This window comes from Oncorhynchus mykiss, chromosome 3, assembly GCF_013265735.2.
Source record: "Oncorhynchus mykiss isolate Arlee chromosome 3, USDA_OmykA_1.1, whole genome shotgun sequence".
Classification (NCBI taxonomy): Eukaryota; Metazoa; Chordata; class Actinopteri; order Salmoniformes; family Salmonidae; genus Oncorhynchus; species Oncorhynchus mykiss.
The window spans coordinates 50,688,406-50,705,850 of NC_048567.1; the positions used below are offsets into that span (position 1 = coordinate 50,688,406).

The following is a 17,445-nucleotide window of genomic DNA, read 5'->3' on the forward strand; positions in this document are numbered from 1 at the left end:
GGACATTTTTGTAGGGGTTGATACGTTTTTTATAACAGAAGATCAAGTGTAAAATGTCAAAGTGGAAATGAAAAAAGAAGCCTATTTAAACCCCAAATACACAAAGTTCCCCTGCAACAAGGTGATCAAATTAAGATCCTACATTTGTAGGGGCTGCTAACACAGCCAAAGCCAGCCAAATCATTTGGCAACCTGCCAGTGAAATGCTCTCTGCTAAATCCTGATCTTGTGTGACCCTCTTGCCATTGTTTGCGTGCTGTGGACTAGTGTGTTTACATGAGCACCCCAGAGATGCATCTGAAAATGTCGATGTCCACACGGGGACAATGGAGAGAGCGCCTGTGGACTAGAGCCTAGGGTCATGTTAGCATTGTCCCACCCCGGGCCTGAGGAAACAAGCACAGATTTCTAAACATCCTGAGGAAATCAGAGTGATGGGTGACAGGTGTTGGGGAGAGAGATGTGACAAGTGTCATTTCTGTCAGACCCAGAGGTGCCACAGTTGCTGCTTTACCTTCAGATACTTGACCAGCTCTCCTGCTGCCACCTGGGCTGCAGACTCTGTGCTCTGACAGTGGGCAAAGAAATTGTGCAAATGTTGATCCTACAGAGGAAAGAAAAAAGGGAGAGATGTTAGAACACAAGATTTCCAGAAAAGACAGTGGAGAACAAGCCTTTAAGAATCCTGGGTCAGTTGTGTCCCTGAGCTTATCTGTGAAACGATACCAACCTGAGTGTACACCGTGGAGACGAGGTGAGTGGACACCTTGAACAAAGGCTTCCCTCCATCCACCCATTTGATTTCAGGATGCTGCTGCGTGAGACATAGGACATATTTTAATCAGAAAAACAACGACAGTGGTTATCATTGGTTATGTACTGGATCACGCTACATGTATTGGTGATGTATTTAAAACGGCACTCTGTGATAGGGGTCACTGTCGCAATGCCACAAGAGGGTAGGACATACTTAAAACGTTGCTTGTTAGGGGGAGGTAGTTGCAGAAACATATACAAAATGAAAGGCATTTAAGTTTACCGTAAATTGATACAAAACAACACTGAGAACAGATCTAAAGCTCAACATTAAGTTGAAACTCACATCAGTAAGTAATTCAGCCATATATTCTCATGCAATTAGCTTAATATTGTTTGGTCACACCGTTGTACGCTTTCACCTTCCCTGATTGGATAATTACATCTCACACAACCTTGAGGCAGACAACAAGTAATCCCCACAGTGCCAACTCTAATTTACAGGCAGGGCACTACACACAAAGGTTAAGTCTGTGGCTCACGGCTCTACTTTCTTTCACGGCCAAAATAGGTTTGATTTTACTGATCTAAAACGACTGGATAGGTTTAAATCCGATTGCTTTAAACCCATTATGTTCTTTCAGTCTTGTGGTGATGAAGGACGGGGCGGCAGGTAGCCAAGTGGTTAGAGCGTAGGGCCAGTAACCAGAAAGGTTGCTAGATCGTATCCCCGAGCTGACAAGGTAAAAATCTGCCCCGGAACAAGGCAGTTAACCCACTGTTCCTAGGTCGTCATTGTAAATAAGAATTGGTTCTTAACTGACTTGCCTAGTTCAATAAAAAAAAGGGGAAAAAAAGGAAATGAGCCACAGAAAGGGAGAAGGAAGCCACAGTGTGTGTGTCAGTGGGAGTGAAGGGAGCGCTACCTTGCTGACACCCTCCTGACAGCTGAGGTAGCCAGCAGGCAGGTTGGCAGCCACGGGGACGTGACTCTCATTCATGATCACCCTGCCATCCTTCAGCAGAGGCAGCCAGGCGTAACCCACTGGGGAGAGACAAGGACAAGAGACAGGACTGTCAGTCTGCCCACAGACAGTGTCATACGCATAGAATTAGGAATTAGAATACTAATTCATTTACTAGGATCTCTATGGTCACGCCCAACAGTGACTCAGCACTGGGAGAATAGGGAAGAATGGAAACTGGCACAGACACAAATCGTTATACTGGGGAGGGCAATGGAAAGAAACAGGGTGGATACAATGAATCTGCATGGCTTAACACTGGATCTAGGCCTTGTGGGCTGTATCCTAGGTAGGGTTGAAAAATGTCAGTCCCGGTTGGAGGATTGCCTGAAATCAGGAGGGATTAAGTAGGAAATCTGGAATGCTCCAACCAGGATTTCTGAAGAAAACAAACAAACAGGGAATTTATTGAAAATTCACAGAATTTTGCAACCCTAATCCTGGGTCTGGTGTCTACCTGCAAACTGGATGTAGTCTATCACAGTGCCATCCGTTTTGTCACCAAACCCCCATATACCACCCACCACTGCGACCTGTATGCTCTCCCAAACCCACTGGCTCCAGGTCATCTATAAGTCTATGCTAGGTAAAGCCCCGCCTTATCGCAGCTCACTGGTCACCATAGCAACACCCACCCGTAGCACACGCTACAGCAGGTATATTTCACTGGTCACCCCCAAAGCCAACACCTCCTTTGGCCGCCTTTCCTTCCAGTTCTCTACTGCCAATGACTGGAATGAATTGCAAAAATTACTGAAGCTGGAGTCTTATATCTCCCTCTCTAACTTTAAGCATCAGCTGTCAGAGCTACTTACCAATCACTGTACCTGTACACAGCCAATCTGTAAATAGCACACCCAACTACATCATCCCTATATTGTTACTTATCCTCTTGCTCTTTTGCACCCCAGTATCTCTACTTGTACATCATCATCGGCACATCACTCCAGTGTTAATGCTAAATTGTAATTATTTCACCTCCATGGCCTATTTTTTGCCTTACCTCCTCTTCTACATTTGCACATACTGTACATAGATTTTTAAATGTTTCTCTTCTTTTGTGTTATTGACTGTACGTTTGTTTATGTGTAACTCTGTGTTGCTGTTTTTGGTCATACTGCTTTGCTTTATCTTGGCCAGGCCGCAGTTGTAAATGAGAACTCGTTCTCAACTGGCCTACCCGGTTAAATAAAGGTGAAATAAAAAAATAAATACCTTGTGTCTCCACCACGTCTCTCTTCTTGGTGCTGGCCTTGCTGTTGCTGTCACAGCTGACGTGGAAGAAGGTGAACAGCAGATGGTGCTTCTCATTGAGCTGGGTGGGAAGCTCCATCTTAAACTGAGGGACAGGAACAAAAATATACACCTTATGAGTTAGCAAGCATACATGCTGCCACTGCTTCGTCTGCTCACTAATCATGACTGGAGCGCTCTGTATAAAGATGGCCAGGTTGGCTTGTTATTACAACGTACCTCATCATAAAACTCCGGGCTGTGCTGGTGATGTAATACTGCAGCAAATGCATTTTTGGTAAACAGGGGTCCTCCTGGTCGACCATAGATGCACTGTGGGTAATAACAACAGCATGTTAACTCCCCTAAGTAGTATGCAGTTCTTCTGCTACCAAATGACACTGTGGCTTCAGGAACTCTGCCAGAAGGAGTCACATGACTAGGAGCTTACCTTGAGCGAAACAGCCTCCTCCTCATCCGAGTCCTTGAACTCGATGCAGACAGCTATGTTTCTAGCCTGAAGGGAGAGAGAGGAGACAGACAGAACAAAGCTGACCTACTTGAAGATGCTGGCGGGAACACATTTCTGCTGTAACTGTCTAGAGCAAAGTTTCTCTCTCAGTTAGAGAAAGTTGGACAAGTTACCTTACCTTACCACTACTATGCAGTCATATGAAATGCAATAGCAAATAGTGGAGTTTACCACATCAGTGTACAGAATGCGTCAAAATACAGTTCATGATTTGAAATCCACGTAAATGTACAGTATACATCATTTGATCAAACAGAAATGTAGGGTCAATGTTTGTGACTATACCTTTGTGAAGGATTTTTGGCTGTCGTACTTCAGGTGCCTGGGGTAGACATAGAGGTGATTGTTGTAGATGGTGAACGGCTGGGAGCACTTGGCTATGCAGGGAACAAACTCCTCCACTTCAAAGAAGATGTTCGTCTTCTCACTGCTCTCAAAAGTCTTCACAGGAATGTAGGATGAGGTAACACAACCTACGTACATGCAGACACAGAACAGACGGGGGGGGGGGGGGGGGGGGGGGGGGATCAAATAAACAGCCGATAGACAATCAGACCAATCTGACGTGAAGAGAAACAGCTTTCATCTTTCATGTTCCCAGTGTGAGCTGAGTTTTGGAGGGCTTACTTGTCAAGTCAGGGGCAACATTGTCAATGGTAACGTCTAGGTTTCCTAAGATGACAGGGAGCTTGGCCATCTTCTCTGGCCTAGGGAGGAGAAGCAAAATAAGCAGCGGTTAATGCCTTTGTTATCATCTACCTAGGAGGACCTGATGGAAAACAGGCTAGCCGCCTGGAAACTACCCTGTGAACAGACAGAACCCAAGAGGAGAAACCAAATATTTGTAAAGGTGGGGAAACATCTGGAGTACAGGCTTTCATTGTGAAAGAGAATCTCTGACCATCTAGTCTCTTTAGCCAACAAACCGCTATATGGGATTCAGCTTAATAAATACTCACTGTTAAGAACACTGTAAATTCAACATTTCTGTAAGATATAGTACTTCAACAATTAAGTACATTTTCAATTCCATTAACTGCAGACAGTAGGAGAGTTACTAACTTTCTGAAGTCAGCCAGCAGTTTGAACATGTCGTCGTTGGACAGCTTGTTGCTGTCCTGTCTGTAGATGGCGGAGAAACGGGCACTTTTATCCAGCGTCCCCGATGCATCTTTGAACAGAGTCCTGCAGGGAAGGAGAGATGAGAATCATTAAAACCCAGGTCTGTTTCCAGTAGGTCTCTGGACAAAGATCTGCTGATGTTCCTGTCAGGTTTTTTCCCCCTGGTCTGGTATCCTGTGACACCTTTATTCTCTTTCCAGACACCATGGGTACTGAGCTTTTCCACAATTCATTGAAGAGTGATACATTCACCAGTGCCAAAAAGGGAAAAACAGACATATGAAACTCCCTACTCTTTACTGTGCCTGGGAATAAACGCAATGTTTTTTTTGTTTTTTAAAAACTTTACAAGTCTTTTTCATTTAATCTCGACATTTTGTACTCCCTTCTTTCAAAGCGATGCCTTATTCAGTAGATGTTGCTTACATATTGTCAAATTTCTCTAATGTTGAAAATATATTCCAAAAGGTAAAACATCTGTCAATAATCTCTTACTATAAACATCATTTCAGGTTAGTAACCGAATAATACCTGGCGGCCCATCCAAAAGGCATCCTGTACTGGCCCAAACGGCTGCAGGCCAATTTGGCATTTTTCAGGACCTTCTGTGCCACCTGGTGGGAAAGAGGAACCGTGTGTAAGTGAAACCACGCTGGTCTGACAACACAGACAGAGGTGATGGTCAGCACTCCAGCATATCTCCAGCATATCTCATAGCTCTGAGGCCGGCCAATCTCCACAAACAGGCACGGACACACAAACACATACGCAAGCGTGCACAAACACACGCACCTTGAAAATGGTCCCTAATGTATTTCAGATTCTCTCTCTAGGATCCCATTACTGCTCATTGTACCCCCTTTAACAGCATGTAACCAGATTTGTATAGCCAAAACCAATGCTTGTGGAGTGTTGTTGTAACCAGCCAGCACTTATGACATGGATGATTCTCTCATTTGTTATGTGTGGAATAATCAAATGAAATCTGCTGAGCGTGGGGGAATTGACTGTTGCGTTTTGTGATGCTGAGGCCTGGTACAGAGCGTACCTTGGTGGAGTCTGAGCTTTTCATGTAGGGCTCAGCACAGTGGGTGATTCCCCCCTGCAGGACCTTCTCAATGCGAGCCACCAGAAAGATATCTGGGTGTGGACACGTTACAGAGAACACTCCCTGTGGAGACAGAAAACCAAGTCATAACAGATATGAGTGAACCTCGAAAACCACATTGTCATATTGAGAGGTTAATAGCTCAAAAGATTGTATAGAGATTAGTGTCTAATATCTCTTCACCTGTCTGGGGTACTGCATGGCCCCCTCAGGCAGGCCGTGGACCCCCCTCTGCGCCCCCGGCAGAGCATCCCCTCCCCCGTTCATGTACGGGCTGCTGGGGTTGGGCACTAGCTGTCTGACGGACGGGTGATTCAGGTCCACGTAGAAGTCCGACGAGATCTTCCTGCTGTTCTGGATGTCAAACAGCGACAAGGTCACGTAGAATGGCTCCACCTGCAAAATGAAGCAAAAGTGTAAACAGTAGAGTCTGAGAATGAACCTCCTGTCTAGTCTACGCCATTTATAAATGAGCACTGATGACATAGTGAGCCAGAAGGTTGGACAAGGGACTGACAGTGTCATTATGTCAAGTTTCTGTATCCGTCAGGTCTGTATCTGTGTGTCCGTCAGGTCTGTATCTGTGTGTCCGTCAGGTCTGTATCTGTGTACCTGTCCGGTCTGTACCTGTCCGGTCTGTACCTGTCCGGTCTGTACCTGTCCGGTCTGTATCTGTCCGGTCTGTATCTGTCCGGTCTGTACCTGTCCGGTCTGTACCTGTCCGGTCTGTATCTGTGTGTCCCCGTCAGGTCTGTATCTGTGTGTCCCCGTCAGGTCTGTATCTGCGTGTCCCCGTCAGGTCTGTATCTGTGTGTCCCCGTCAGGTCTGTATCTGTGTGTCCCCGTCAGGTCTGTATCTGTGTGTTCCCGTCAGGTCTGTATCTGTGTGTCCCCGTCAGGTCTGTATCTGTGTGTCCCCGTCAGGTCTGTATCTGTGTGTTCCCGTCAGGTCTGTATCTGTGTGTCCGCCAGGTCTGTATCTGTATCTGTGTGTCCGCCAGGTCTGTATCTGTATCTGTGTATCCGTCAGGTCTGTATCTGTGTATCCATCAGGTCTGTATCTGTGTATCCGTCAGGTCTGTATCTGTGTATCCGTCAGGTCTGTATCTGTGTATCCGTCAGGTCTGTATCTGCCAGGTCTGTATCCGTCAGGTCTGTATCTGTGTATCCGTCAGGTCTGTATCTGTGTATCCGTCAGGTCTGTATCTGTATCTGCCAGGTCTGTATCCGTCAGGTCTGTATCTGTGTATCCATCAGGTCTGTATCTGTGTATCCGTCAGGTCTGTATCTGTGTATCCGTCAGGTCTGTATCTGTATCCGCCAGGTCTGTATCTGTATCCGCCAGGTCTGTATCTGTATCTGTGTACCCGTCAGGTCTGTATCTGTGTATCTGTCAGGTCTGTACCTGTGTATCTGTCAGGTCTGTATCTGTCAAGTCTGTACCTGTGTATCTGTCAGGTCTGTATCTGTCAAGTCTGTACCTGTGTATCTGTCAGGTCTGTATCTGTCAGGTCTGTATCTGTCAGGTCTGTATCTGTCAGGTCTGTATCTGTCAGGTCTGTATCTGCTGTACCTGTGCATCTGTCAGGTCTGTACCTGTGTATCGATCAGGTCTCTGTACGTGTCAGGTCTGTATCTGTGTATCTGTCAGGTCTGTATCTGTGTATCTGTCAGGTCTGTACCCTTCACGTCTGTGCCTGTGTATCTGTCTGGTCTGTATCTGTGTATCTGTCTGGTCTGTATCTGTGTATCTGTCTGGTCTGTATATCTGTCTGGTCTGTATCTGTGTATCTGTCAGGTCAGTATCGGTCAGGTCTATCTCTGTATCTGTCAGGTCTGTATCTGACAGGTCTGTATCTGTCAGGTCTGTATCTGTCAGGTCTGTGTTTCTCTGAACAGGTTGACATGTTCTCTTGGCACTAGACAGCCTGCTGTTTGTGACAGCAGGAAACTGCCCTCCATTAGACAGCGCCTTCCTTCATTACCGTGGCTCTCGGCTGGTTACTATGCCAACCCAGTGCTCCCTCTTGACAAAGACAAACAGCAGTGATGACATAGGCTAGAGATGTGATCCCTCCACCCCTCTCTTTCGCTCTCTAAACCATTCTCCAGAGCAGATACTATACACTACGATGATAACACACTGACTGTACACATTGAGCACTGACTCATTGAGGACTCTGAATAGGACATCTGGCTTACGTTTGTTGTTGGTCCCTCCTCATTCTCCGCTACACAGCTTTGCAGGTTGAAGGCCAGGTCATTGCAGTTCACCAAAATGCGCTTTCCAAACTTCTCTTCAAACTGCTTTATATCAGGCTCAATCCCTGAGAAGTCAAGTTTCTAAAGATACAAAAAAAGGGATTTTGAATCAACATTTGGAGCTGGGAGGGATTGTGAAATACCTTTTGGGAGACTTGATAGTTACTAACCTGTGTGTCAGGGTCCAAGGTGAACAGTTTCAATCTGGTCTCGTTCCTCATTTTCGATTCAATATCTCTTGCACTCTGGGGACAAGAAATTGAAACCTCCTTAAGCAAAAGGTTTTCAAATTGAACTGCTTTTATCATTTGAGAAATGCAGACTGTTCTTCAGGGCTGACACATGGACATGTGCTCCTAGGAGACAGTCAGATGTCCACCTCAGAGCCCAGGCTGTTCCTGGAAACCCCAGCCGTTGAAGTCTGCACAAGCACTGAGTACTTCAGCAAATGGCCATGGAAATCTCATACTGTAGCTTTTCTCTATAGGAACTTATTCGATTTTGGTTCCACTCCTTTTCCTTGGCCACTTTTCAAACAGCGGGAGCTGTCATCTGTCTGTGTATGTCTAACCATAGATAGAGAATATAAAAATAAAAAAATGAAATGAGGTGCTTATCTAAACACAAGCAGAGTTAAAGCTAAATAAATATATTTTTGTAGAGGCAGCTACACTCCTCTGAGAGGCCTGACTGGCTGCTCCCTACCTCCCATGGTGAAGTGATTTCATGGTGCAACTACATTATGTCTCATGTGAACAGGCCCTGTAGGGCCCTTATGCTTGAGGCAGGGCATTAGTGAAAAGACAGGACCTACCTGAAAGCTGTCCATACTCCCCAACGAACCATCTGCCTTTCCCAGCTCATCATCTGCAACAGAAAAGAGTGCAGAGCATTCACTGGAAACAGAGCCATCACATGGTTCAACAAATCCACTATTTCATAGGTTACAACTCCATTAACCACACCTCTTCCTTAAATCGCACGCTACCAACACTTAAGTAGAGTAAACAGTGACTTAGACTGCCCTGAGAACAGAGTAGGCCTCAGATCAGATCCTAGAGCCCCTGGAGGTACCAGGGTTGTTTCCCCCCTAGGAGAGCGTGATTAATAAAAGCTGAGGGGTTACTGAGATTAGCGGGGCTCTTTGTGCAGACATGGCTCTTTCCTCCTGGCTCAGGCCTGGGATCAGACAGGAGGGGAGTATTAAAAACCTGGGTGGCCCTCTAGCTACAGCACCACCACAGACCAGGAGGAGGAGGCGTCTGGGAGGTGTGTGGGCGTAAACACCGAGTTCAGATTGACTGGTATTGTGTGCCACATAGACATACAAGAATGCTAATGCTGTGCATTAGCTTGTACAGGATCTAGTCTATGTATTTATACCACTGTCCTCTCGGAACTACCTCCTAGGCGTTGTTAAACTACTCTGAGCCAACAACACTCAATTAATGTGGTGCCTACGCCATCAATTTGAGCGGCAGGTAGCCTAGGGGTTAAGAGGTTGGGAAAGTAACCAAAAGGTTGCTGGTTCGAACCCCGAGCTGACTAGGTGAAATCTGCCGATGTGCCCTTGAGCGATGCACTTAACCCTAATTGCTTCTGTAAGTCCCTCTGGATAAGAGCGTCTGCTTAAGGACGTAAATGTAAAAATGTAATACGCTAAAACAGGGTTATTTACATGGGAGTGTGATTAAAGGGTGCAGGCCAAAGACATCCTCTTCTCTGTGGCATACTGTAAACTACAGACTGTAGAACAGGCCTAAGTACACCTTATTTACACATTCCTTTCCCCGACAGGCGGATAAGTGTACTGCAGTGAACCCTGGGATGTTTTCTTTCTTTTACTGGCACTATGAGAAGCACAGTATCCTTGTACTAGGGGTTTTGTAGGTGGATGGTGTTTTAAACAGAATTCACAAGGAAATCTAATGCCCGTCTATGTCTCTCATTACCTCCCATCCCATGAACCCACGTGAGCATGCACGCACACAGACACAGCACACAAACACACCATCGTGGATGTCCCCGTTCCGCTTCTCCTGCATGGCGATCTCGAAGCTGCTGTGGAGGATCTTGTTGAGAGTGCTGATCCAGTCCTCCATCTCTCCCTCGCTGTCGGCAGCCAGCAGGTACGTGCTCTTGTCCTGCATCTTCAGCTCAAAGGCAAAGCGCCGCACCTTGTTATTCTGCAGACAGACACACAGAGGGGGAGGAAACTCGGTGAGACCATCACTGTCTATGTAGCGCTGGAGTGGAAGGTGCTAAGGGATAGCAACAGTTTGATTAGAGAGCAAGGGTCAACTACAAATACCGAGGGACGTGCTCTTCATTAAAAAAAAAAACTAAGCCGTAGCATCACACAAAACAACATCAGTTGAGCTGACTTTTTGAAAAGAGGACGATGACAGTGTGTGCAGGTCGAGGGTGCCTGTGTTTCTTACAGTCGAAAAACAAAATACCCAACTGTGAATCAAACGTTCCGATCCACCGTCCCAAGTTAACTTCCAATATTTAGTCAGGTCACCAGAAGGCAGCTCCTGTTAGTTTTCTGATTTATTTCTTGAAGAAAGCGTTACTGAAAACAACTCCTATCCTCTCCCTCATTGCACATTTCATCTAGTCACACACTAGGGTAAGACAATACGAGGAAACAGTCAAACTGGTATGTGTATATATTTGACAACGATAGCATCATCGTCCATAAATCCTATATTTACGAAAGCCTTAAAAAGTGTTTCTTTGTGATAGTTAAAAAGAGACATGGAGGAGTAGGGTGGAAGAGTGAACACACAGCGTAAGAGTGAACACACAGTGGAGCAGGGCGTAAGAGTGAACACACAGTGGAGCAGGGCGTAAGAGTGAACACACAGTGGAGCAGGGCGTAAGAGTGAACACACAGCGTAAGAGTGAACACACAGTGGAGCAGGGCGTAAGAGTGAACACACAGTGGAGCAGGGCGTAAGAGTGAACACACAGCGTAAGAGTGAACACACAGTGGAGCAGGGTGGAAGAGTGAACACACAGTGGAGCAGGGTGGAAGAGTGAACACACAGTGGAGCAGGGTGGAAGAGTGAACACAAAGTGGAGCAGGGTGGAAGAGTGAACACAAAGTGGAGCAGGGTGGAAGAGTGAACACACAGTGGAGCAGGGTGGAAGAATGAACACACAGTGGAGCAGGGTGGAAGAGTGAACACACAGTGGAGCAGGGTGGAAGAGTGAACACACAGCGTAAGAGTGAACACACAGTGGAGCCGGGTGGAAGAGAGAACACACAGCGAAGCAGGGTGGAAGAGAGAAAGTATTTCCATATGCGCAACAAAAAGCGTGGTGCTGCCAGGACTGGAGCTGAGCTCTTATAAAAAGGGACTGGGTCTGCTGAGGGAGTCAGTCAGCAGCACTGGGCCCGAGCTGTGGAGTTGACCTACGACCCCCAAAATCAGCCAGCCAGAGTGATGTCACCGCCTTAGGTGGGCCTCAGAACCTCCCGATGCTGGTGATTCAGTCAGCCGCCATAAACTAACCACCGTAGTTGAGTAATGTTAGAGTATGCATCCAGGCGTTGATCCTTATGGAGTTAACTTAAAATGTCCAGGAGAGCTAAGTGAGGGAGGCTGAGGTGCAGTAATTCCGCTGTTGTGTAAACAACCCCCCCCCCCCAAAAAAAAAAACATTGCCGGAACATTCCTAAATAAATCATGGACTGAGTTGGCCCACGTGGGAGTTCTGATAGAGCACTGAGGTCATGAGGTCAAATGTCTTGTTTTTTAAATTAATGGACAGCCAGGGGCACACTCCAACACTCATTTGCAAACAAAGCATGTGTTTAGTCCGCCAGCTCAGAGGCAGTAGGGATGACCAGGGATGTTCTCTTGATAAGTGTGTGAATTTGACCATTTTCCTCTCCTTCAAAGCATTCAAAATGTAACAAATACTTTTGGCTGTCAGGGAAAATGTATATGGCGTAAAAAGTACTTTTTTTTTGGGGGGGGGGGGGGGGGGTGTAGTGAAGTAAAAGTTGTCAAAAATATAAAAAGTAAAGTACAGATATCACAAAAAAAACAACATAAGTAATACTTTAAAGTATTACTTAAGTAATTTAAACCACTGGTTTAGAACACAAAGCCTTGGTAACTCAACTCCATACATTACGCAGAGGGAGATGAGGATCTTGGAAGCATCCTCTGGTTCTCTCATCATGGAAAGTTTGAGCAGCACTGGGATGGGAAGGATTATGATGGGGGTGTAAGAGAATGGCTGGAGACAGGACACCAGACCTGAGATCTGAGATCCTCCTAGTGGGAGAGGCTCCTTCAGAGAGATGGCCGGCAGGCAGCTGGACAGCCTCAATAAGTTTGTGTGTGCGCGTGTGTATGTATTCCTGTTCATGTGTGTTGGCCTATCATAAAAGAGCAGGGCAAAGCGTGCTGAACGAAACTTGGGGCCAGAGGGGGAGTATGACGTCACTCCATATGCCAATAATTGCAGAGTTAATCAAGAGCAGATCCCAAGACCAGCTGTTGTGGTTATTATCTTGCCCATATAACGCGAAACCTCCGAAAAAATCAAACACAGAACTGTCCAGAGTGGAGTTGATTGCATACATAGACAACTGACAGGAAACAGAATTGACCAAACTACTTTTGTTTTTACGGAGGCAAAGGCACCACCATCTTTGTTTACTTTGTGGAGGGACACATCTGGTTGGCTAAAGTTAGCTAGCTTGACCCGCTTTCGGATACATACGTACGTACCGTACATTAGGGTTGCAAAGGGTCAGAAACTTTCCGGTAAATTTCCAGAATATTGGCAGAAATTTTCCATGGGAAGTTAAGCCATGGAATTTGGGGAATTTTGCTTAAATTCATCAACTAAGTTAGCTTATAACAGTGAACCTTTTTTGTGGCATATTTTGGTTAAACTATACCCAATTCAATGGAATTGCAACCCTCTGCATGCACAGTGCATTCTTCCATCACATGTAAAGCTGATTCTCAAGATCTTGCACACTAACAAGATGCTATTGTGCCCACACTACTACACTGTCTGAGCCAAGGACTACATGCTTTCTGGTAAGTTTTGATTACAATACTGGGTGGGGTGAGTATATTTTATATGACATACATAATTTTTTGTTTACTAGTAAATAGTAGCCTGCAACAAAGTGTGTTGAAATCATATCTAACTTGTTTACAATCTGCTAGTTAGTCTCATCAGCCACCTCCATCATCCTCCAAATCCCACCAAAAAATGTATCTTACAAATGAGTTGTTTAATCTAACTGCTTAACTATTTATTTGTACATGGAATTGTATGTGTTGTTTTTTTACTCACTCAGGTGCGTCACCTGAGTGGGTTGATTCACTGATGTGGTCATCCTGTCTGGGTTGGCGCCCCCCAGTGGGTTGTGCCATGGCGGAGATCTTTGTGGGCTATACTCAGCCTTGTCTCAGGATGGTAAGTTGGTGGTTGAAGATATCCCTTTAGTGGTGTGGGGGCTGTGCTTTGGCAAAGTGGGTGGGGTTATATCCTTCCTGTTTGGCCCTGTCCGGGGGTGTCCTTGGATGGGGCCACAGTGTCTCCTGACCCCTCCTGTCTCAGCCTCCAGTATTTATGCTGCAGTAGTTTGTGTCGGGGGGGTAGGGTCAGTTTGTTATATCTGGAGTACTTCCCCTGTCCTATTCGGTGTCCTGTGTGAATTTAAGTGTGCTTTCTCTAATTCTCTTTTTCTCTCTTCCTCTCTCTCTCTCTCTCGGAGGACCTGAGCCCCAGGACCATGCCCCAGGACTACCTGACATGATGACTCCTTGCTGTCCCCAGTCCACCTGGCTGTGCTGCTGCTCCAGTTTCAACTGTTCTGCCTTATTATTATTCGACCATGCTGGTCATTTATGAACATTTCAACATCTTGGCCATGTTCTGTTATAATCTCCACCCGGCACAGCCAGAACAGGACTGGCCACCCCACATGTGCTCTCTCTAATTCTTTCTTTCTCTCTTTCTTTCTCTCTCGGAGGACCTGAGCCCTAGGACCGTGCCCCAGGACTACCTGACATGATGGCTCCTTGCTGTCCCCAGTCCACCTGGCCGTGCTGCTGCTCCAGTTTCAACTGTTCTGCCTTATTATTATTCGACCATGCTGGTCATTTATGAACATTTGAACATCTTGGCCATGTTCTGTTATAATCTCCACCCGGCACAGCCAGAACAGGACTGGCCACCCCACATGTGCTCTCTCTAATTCTTTCTTTCTCTCTTTCTTTCTCTCTCGGAGGACCTGAGCCCTAGGACCGTGCCCCAGGACTACCTGACATGATGACTCCTTGCTGTCCCCAGTCCACCTGGCCGTGCTGCTGCTCCAGTTTCAACTGTTCTGCCTTATTATTATTCGACCATGCTGGTCATTTATGAACATTTGAACATCTTGGCCATGTTATGTTATAATCTCCACCCGGCACAGCCAGAACAGGACTGGCCACCCCACATAGCCTGGTTCCTCTCTAGGTTTCTTCCTAGGTTTTGGCCTTTCTAGGGAGTTTTTCCTAGCCACCGTGCTTCTACACCTGCATTGCTTGCTGTTTGGGGTTTTAGGCTGGGTTTCTGTACAGCACTTTGAGATATCAGCTGATGTACGAAGGGCTATATAAATACATTTGATTTGATTTGTTTTCTAATCTTTACAGGAAAATGCCACGGGCACTACTGATGTGTGGAGACATTTCACTGCAGCTAATGTAGAAGGAAAAGCTGTGTACATTTGCAAATACTGTGTCAAATCATATGTGAAGAATGCAACAAAGATGCAGAATCATCTGGCCAAGTGCATAAAGTTCCCTCAGAGCTCACAACAAGCCTCTGACAAAAGTCCCTCTACTTCTATTAGAGGTGTAAATGATGAATGAGACATCTTATCGATAGCAACAGCTCATGGTCCTCCAGGAATCAGAAGTTTTTTTGACTCAATAGAGGAACATAGTCAGAAAAATGCTGATGAATGTCTTGCTCGAGTTGCGTATGCAACTGGTTCACATCTGATGCTCACAGGCAATGTGTATTGGAAGAGATTTCTGAATATTCTTTGCCCAGCATACACCCCTCCAACCAGACATGCTTTATCTACTAATTTGCTGGATGCAGAGTTCAACAGAGTTCAAGTGAAGGTCAAGCAAATCATAGAGAAAGCAGACTGTATTGCAATCATCTCTGATGGGTGGTTGAATGTTCGTGGGCAAGGATTAATTAACTAAATCATTGGGATGGAGATGCAATATGGCAGTCGTGTGAACATATCTCATCAGCCACCTGGTGGAAGGGACTTTGTGGATCTGACTTTGTTTCCGTGTTGTCTCCATCATCCTCCAAATCCCACCAACATCAGCCACCTCAGAGTGCAACTGGTCCTTGTTTGGGAACACACACACCAAAGCACGCAACAGGCTGACCATTACAGGGGTTGAAAAATTGGTGGCCATCTGGAAAAATGAGGCTTTTTGAGCCTGACAACGAGACATTCTCGGTTGGAAAGTGACAGTGAATATGAGGCATCAGAGTCTGATGTTCAAGAGGTGGACATTGAGGAGGTCAAGGGAGAAGACATGGAAGCCTGAGAGGAAGACAACCTAAGCTTTAGTTTCTAGACTATCATTTTACAGATGTATGTTTAAAACGTTTTTGGGAGATGCGATGGATCATTGGGTATCATTCAATATTCCCTTTCTTTTGTTGTTCAGTGAAATCATCCCATGTGAAGATTCAACTCATTTAATTAAAGTTCAATTCGTAACTAAGTTGTTTTTAAAAATGTATATTGGAAGGATTTAATAATTTGCCATTATATTATTTGCTATCTATTTATAAAGGAAAGGTGTATGTTTCTGTCTCTATATGATATGGTAAATATATCCAATGCAATAAAACATCTACATTTAAATGGTATTAATAGGCATATATTTCCATTAAATTCCCAATTATTCCCATTAATACCACCGGAAGGTTTCCACCTCTGAATATACCACAAAATGCGCAACCCTACTGTACATACAGTGGTTTCAGAAAGTATTCACACCCCTCCACCTTTCCCACATTTTGCTGTGTTACAGCCTGAATTTAAAATGGATTACAATTAGATGTTTTGTCACTGGCCTACACACAATACCCAATAACGTCAAAGTGGAATTATGTTTTTTTGGCCTTCTTACAAATGAAAAGGTGAAAGGTCAAAAAAAGTTCAGGAGTAAAAATGTCCTTAACAAGTCACATAATAAGTTGCATGGACTCAGTCTGTGTGTAATAAATGTGTTTAACATCATTTTTTATGACTACCTCATCTATGTACCCCACACATACAGATATGAACTTCAAACACAGATTGAACCACAAAGACCAAGGAGGTTTTCGAATGTCTCACAAAGAAGGGCATCTATTGGTAGATAGGTTTAAAAATAAATAAAAAAGCTTACATTGAATATCCCTTTGAGCATGGTGAAGTTATTAGTTATACTTTGGATGATGCACTAATACACCCAGTCATTACAAAGACACAGGTGTCCTTCCTAACTCAGTGGCCGGAGAGAAAGGAAACCACTTAGGGATTTCATCATGAGGCCAAGAGTGACTTTAAAAGAGTTAGAGTTTAATGGCTGTGATAGGAGAAAACTGAGGATGGATCAACACCATTGTAGTTATGCCTAGTATACTAACCTAATTACCAAAGTGAAAAGGAAGCCTGCACAGAATAAAACATATTCCTAAACATGCATCCTGTTTGCAACAAGGCACCAAAGTAATATTGCTATTAACGTGGCAAAGCAATTAACCTTTTGCCCTGAATACAACGTGTTATGTTTGAGACAAATCCAACAACACAATAGTGAGTACCACTCTTCATATTATCAATCATATTGGTGGCTGCATCATGTTATGGGTATGGATGTAATCGTTAAGGACTAGGAGATTTTAAAGATAAAAAAGAAACGGAATGGAGCTAAGCACAGGAAAAATCCTACAGGAAAACCAGGTCAGTCTGCTTTCTACCAGACACTGGGAGAGGAATTCACCTTTCAGCAGGACAATAACCTAAAACACAAGGCCAAATCTACAATGGAATTGCTTACCAAGAAGACAGTAAATATTCCTGTGGCCAAGTTACAGTTTAGACTTAAATCTCCTTGTAACCTATGACAAGACTTGAACATTGCCGTCTAGCCATGATCCAACATTTTGACAAGCTTGAAGAATTTTGAAAATAATAACGTGCAAATATTGCACAATCCAGGTATGCAAAGCTCTTATAGGCCCAAGAAGAATCACAGCTGTAATTGATGCCAAAGGAGTTTCTAACATGCATTGACTCAGGGAGCGGAATACTTATGCAACTACAATGTTTGAGTTATTTAATTTGTATTAATTGA

General features: G+C 44.9%; 1 protein-coding gene across 11 annotated transcripts in view; it reads right to left on the minus strand.

The window, feature by feature from the left end:
* Nucleotides 1–17,445, minus strand: part of LOC110520150 (dedicator of cytokinesis protein 9) — a 122,427-nt gene that overhangs the window by 22,611 nt on the left and 82,371 nt on the right. For 7 of the 11 annotated variants that reach the window (XM_036974520.1, XM_036974532.1, XM_036974519.1 and 4 more), the window contains exons 8-23: nt 10,050–10,224; nt 8,853–8,905; nt 8,209–8,283; nt 7,979–8,119; nt 5,960–6,172; nt 5,717–5,839; nt 5,200–5,282; nt 4,609–4,731; nt 4,174–4,253; nt 3,832–4,019; nt 3,466–3,531; nt 3,255–3,347; nt 2,997–3,120; nt 1,683–1,801; nt 731–814; nt 515–604 (exon numbers count right to left, since the gene is read on the minus strand). In XM_036974520.1, the coding sequence (XP_036830415.1) occupies nt 515–604; nt 731–814; nt 1,683–1,801; nt 2,997–3,120; nt 3,255–3,347; nt 3,466–3,531; nt 3,832–4,019; nt 4,174–4,253; nt 4,609–4,731; nt 5,200–5,282; nt 5,717–5,839; nt 5,960–6,172; nt 7,979–8,119; nt 8,209–8,283; nt 8,853–8,905; nt 10,050–10,224 (1,830 nt within the window). The remainder of the gene's footprint in view (nt 1–514; nt 605–730; nt 815–1,682; nt 1,802–2,996; nt 3,121–3,254; nt 3,348–3,465; nt 3,532–3,831; nt 4,020–4,173; nt 4,254–4,608; nt 4,732–5,199; nt 5,283–5,716; nt 5,840–5,959; nt 6,173–7,978; nt 8,120–8,208; nt 8,284–8,852; nt 8,906–10,049; nt 10,225–17,445) is intronic. The other 4 variants (XM_036974525.1, XM_036974518.1, XM_036974524.1 and 1 more) reach the window with 1 other exon arrangement.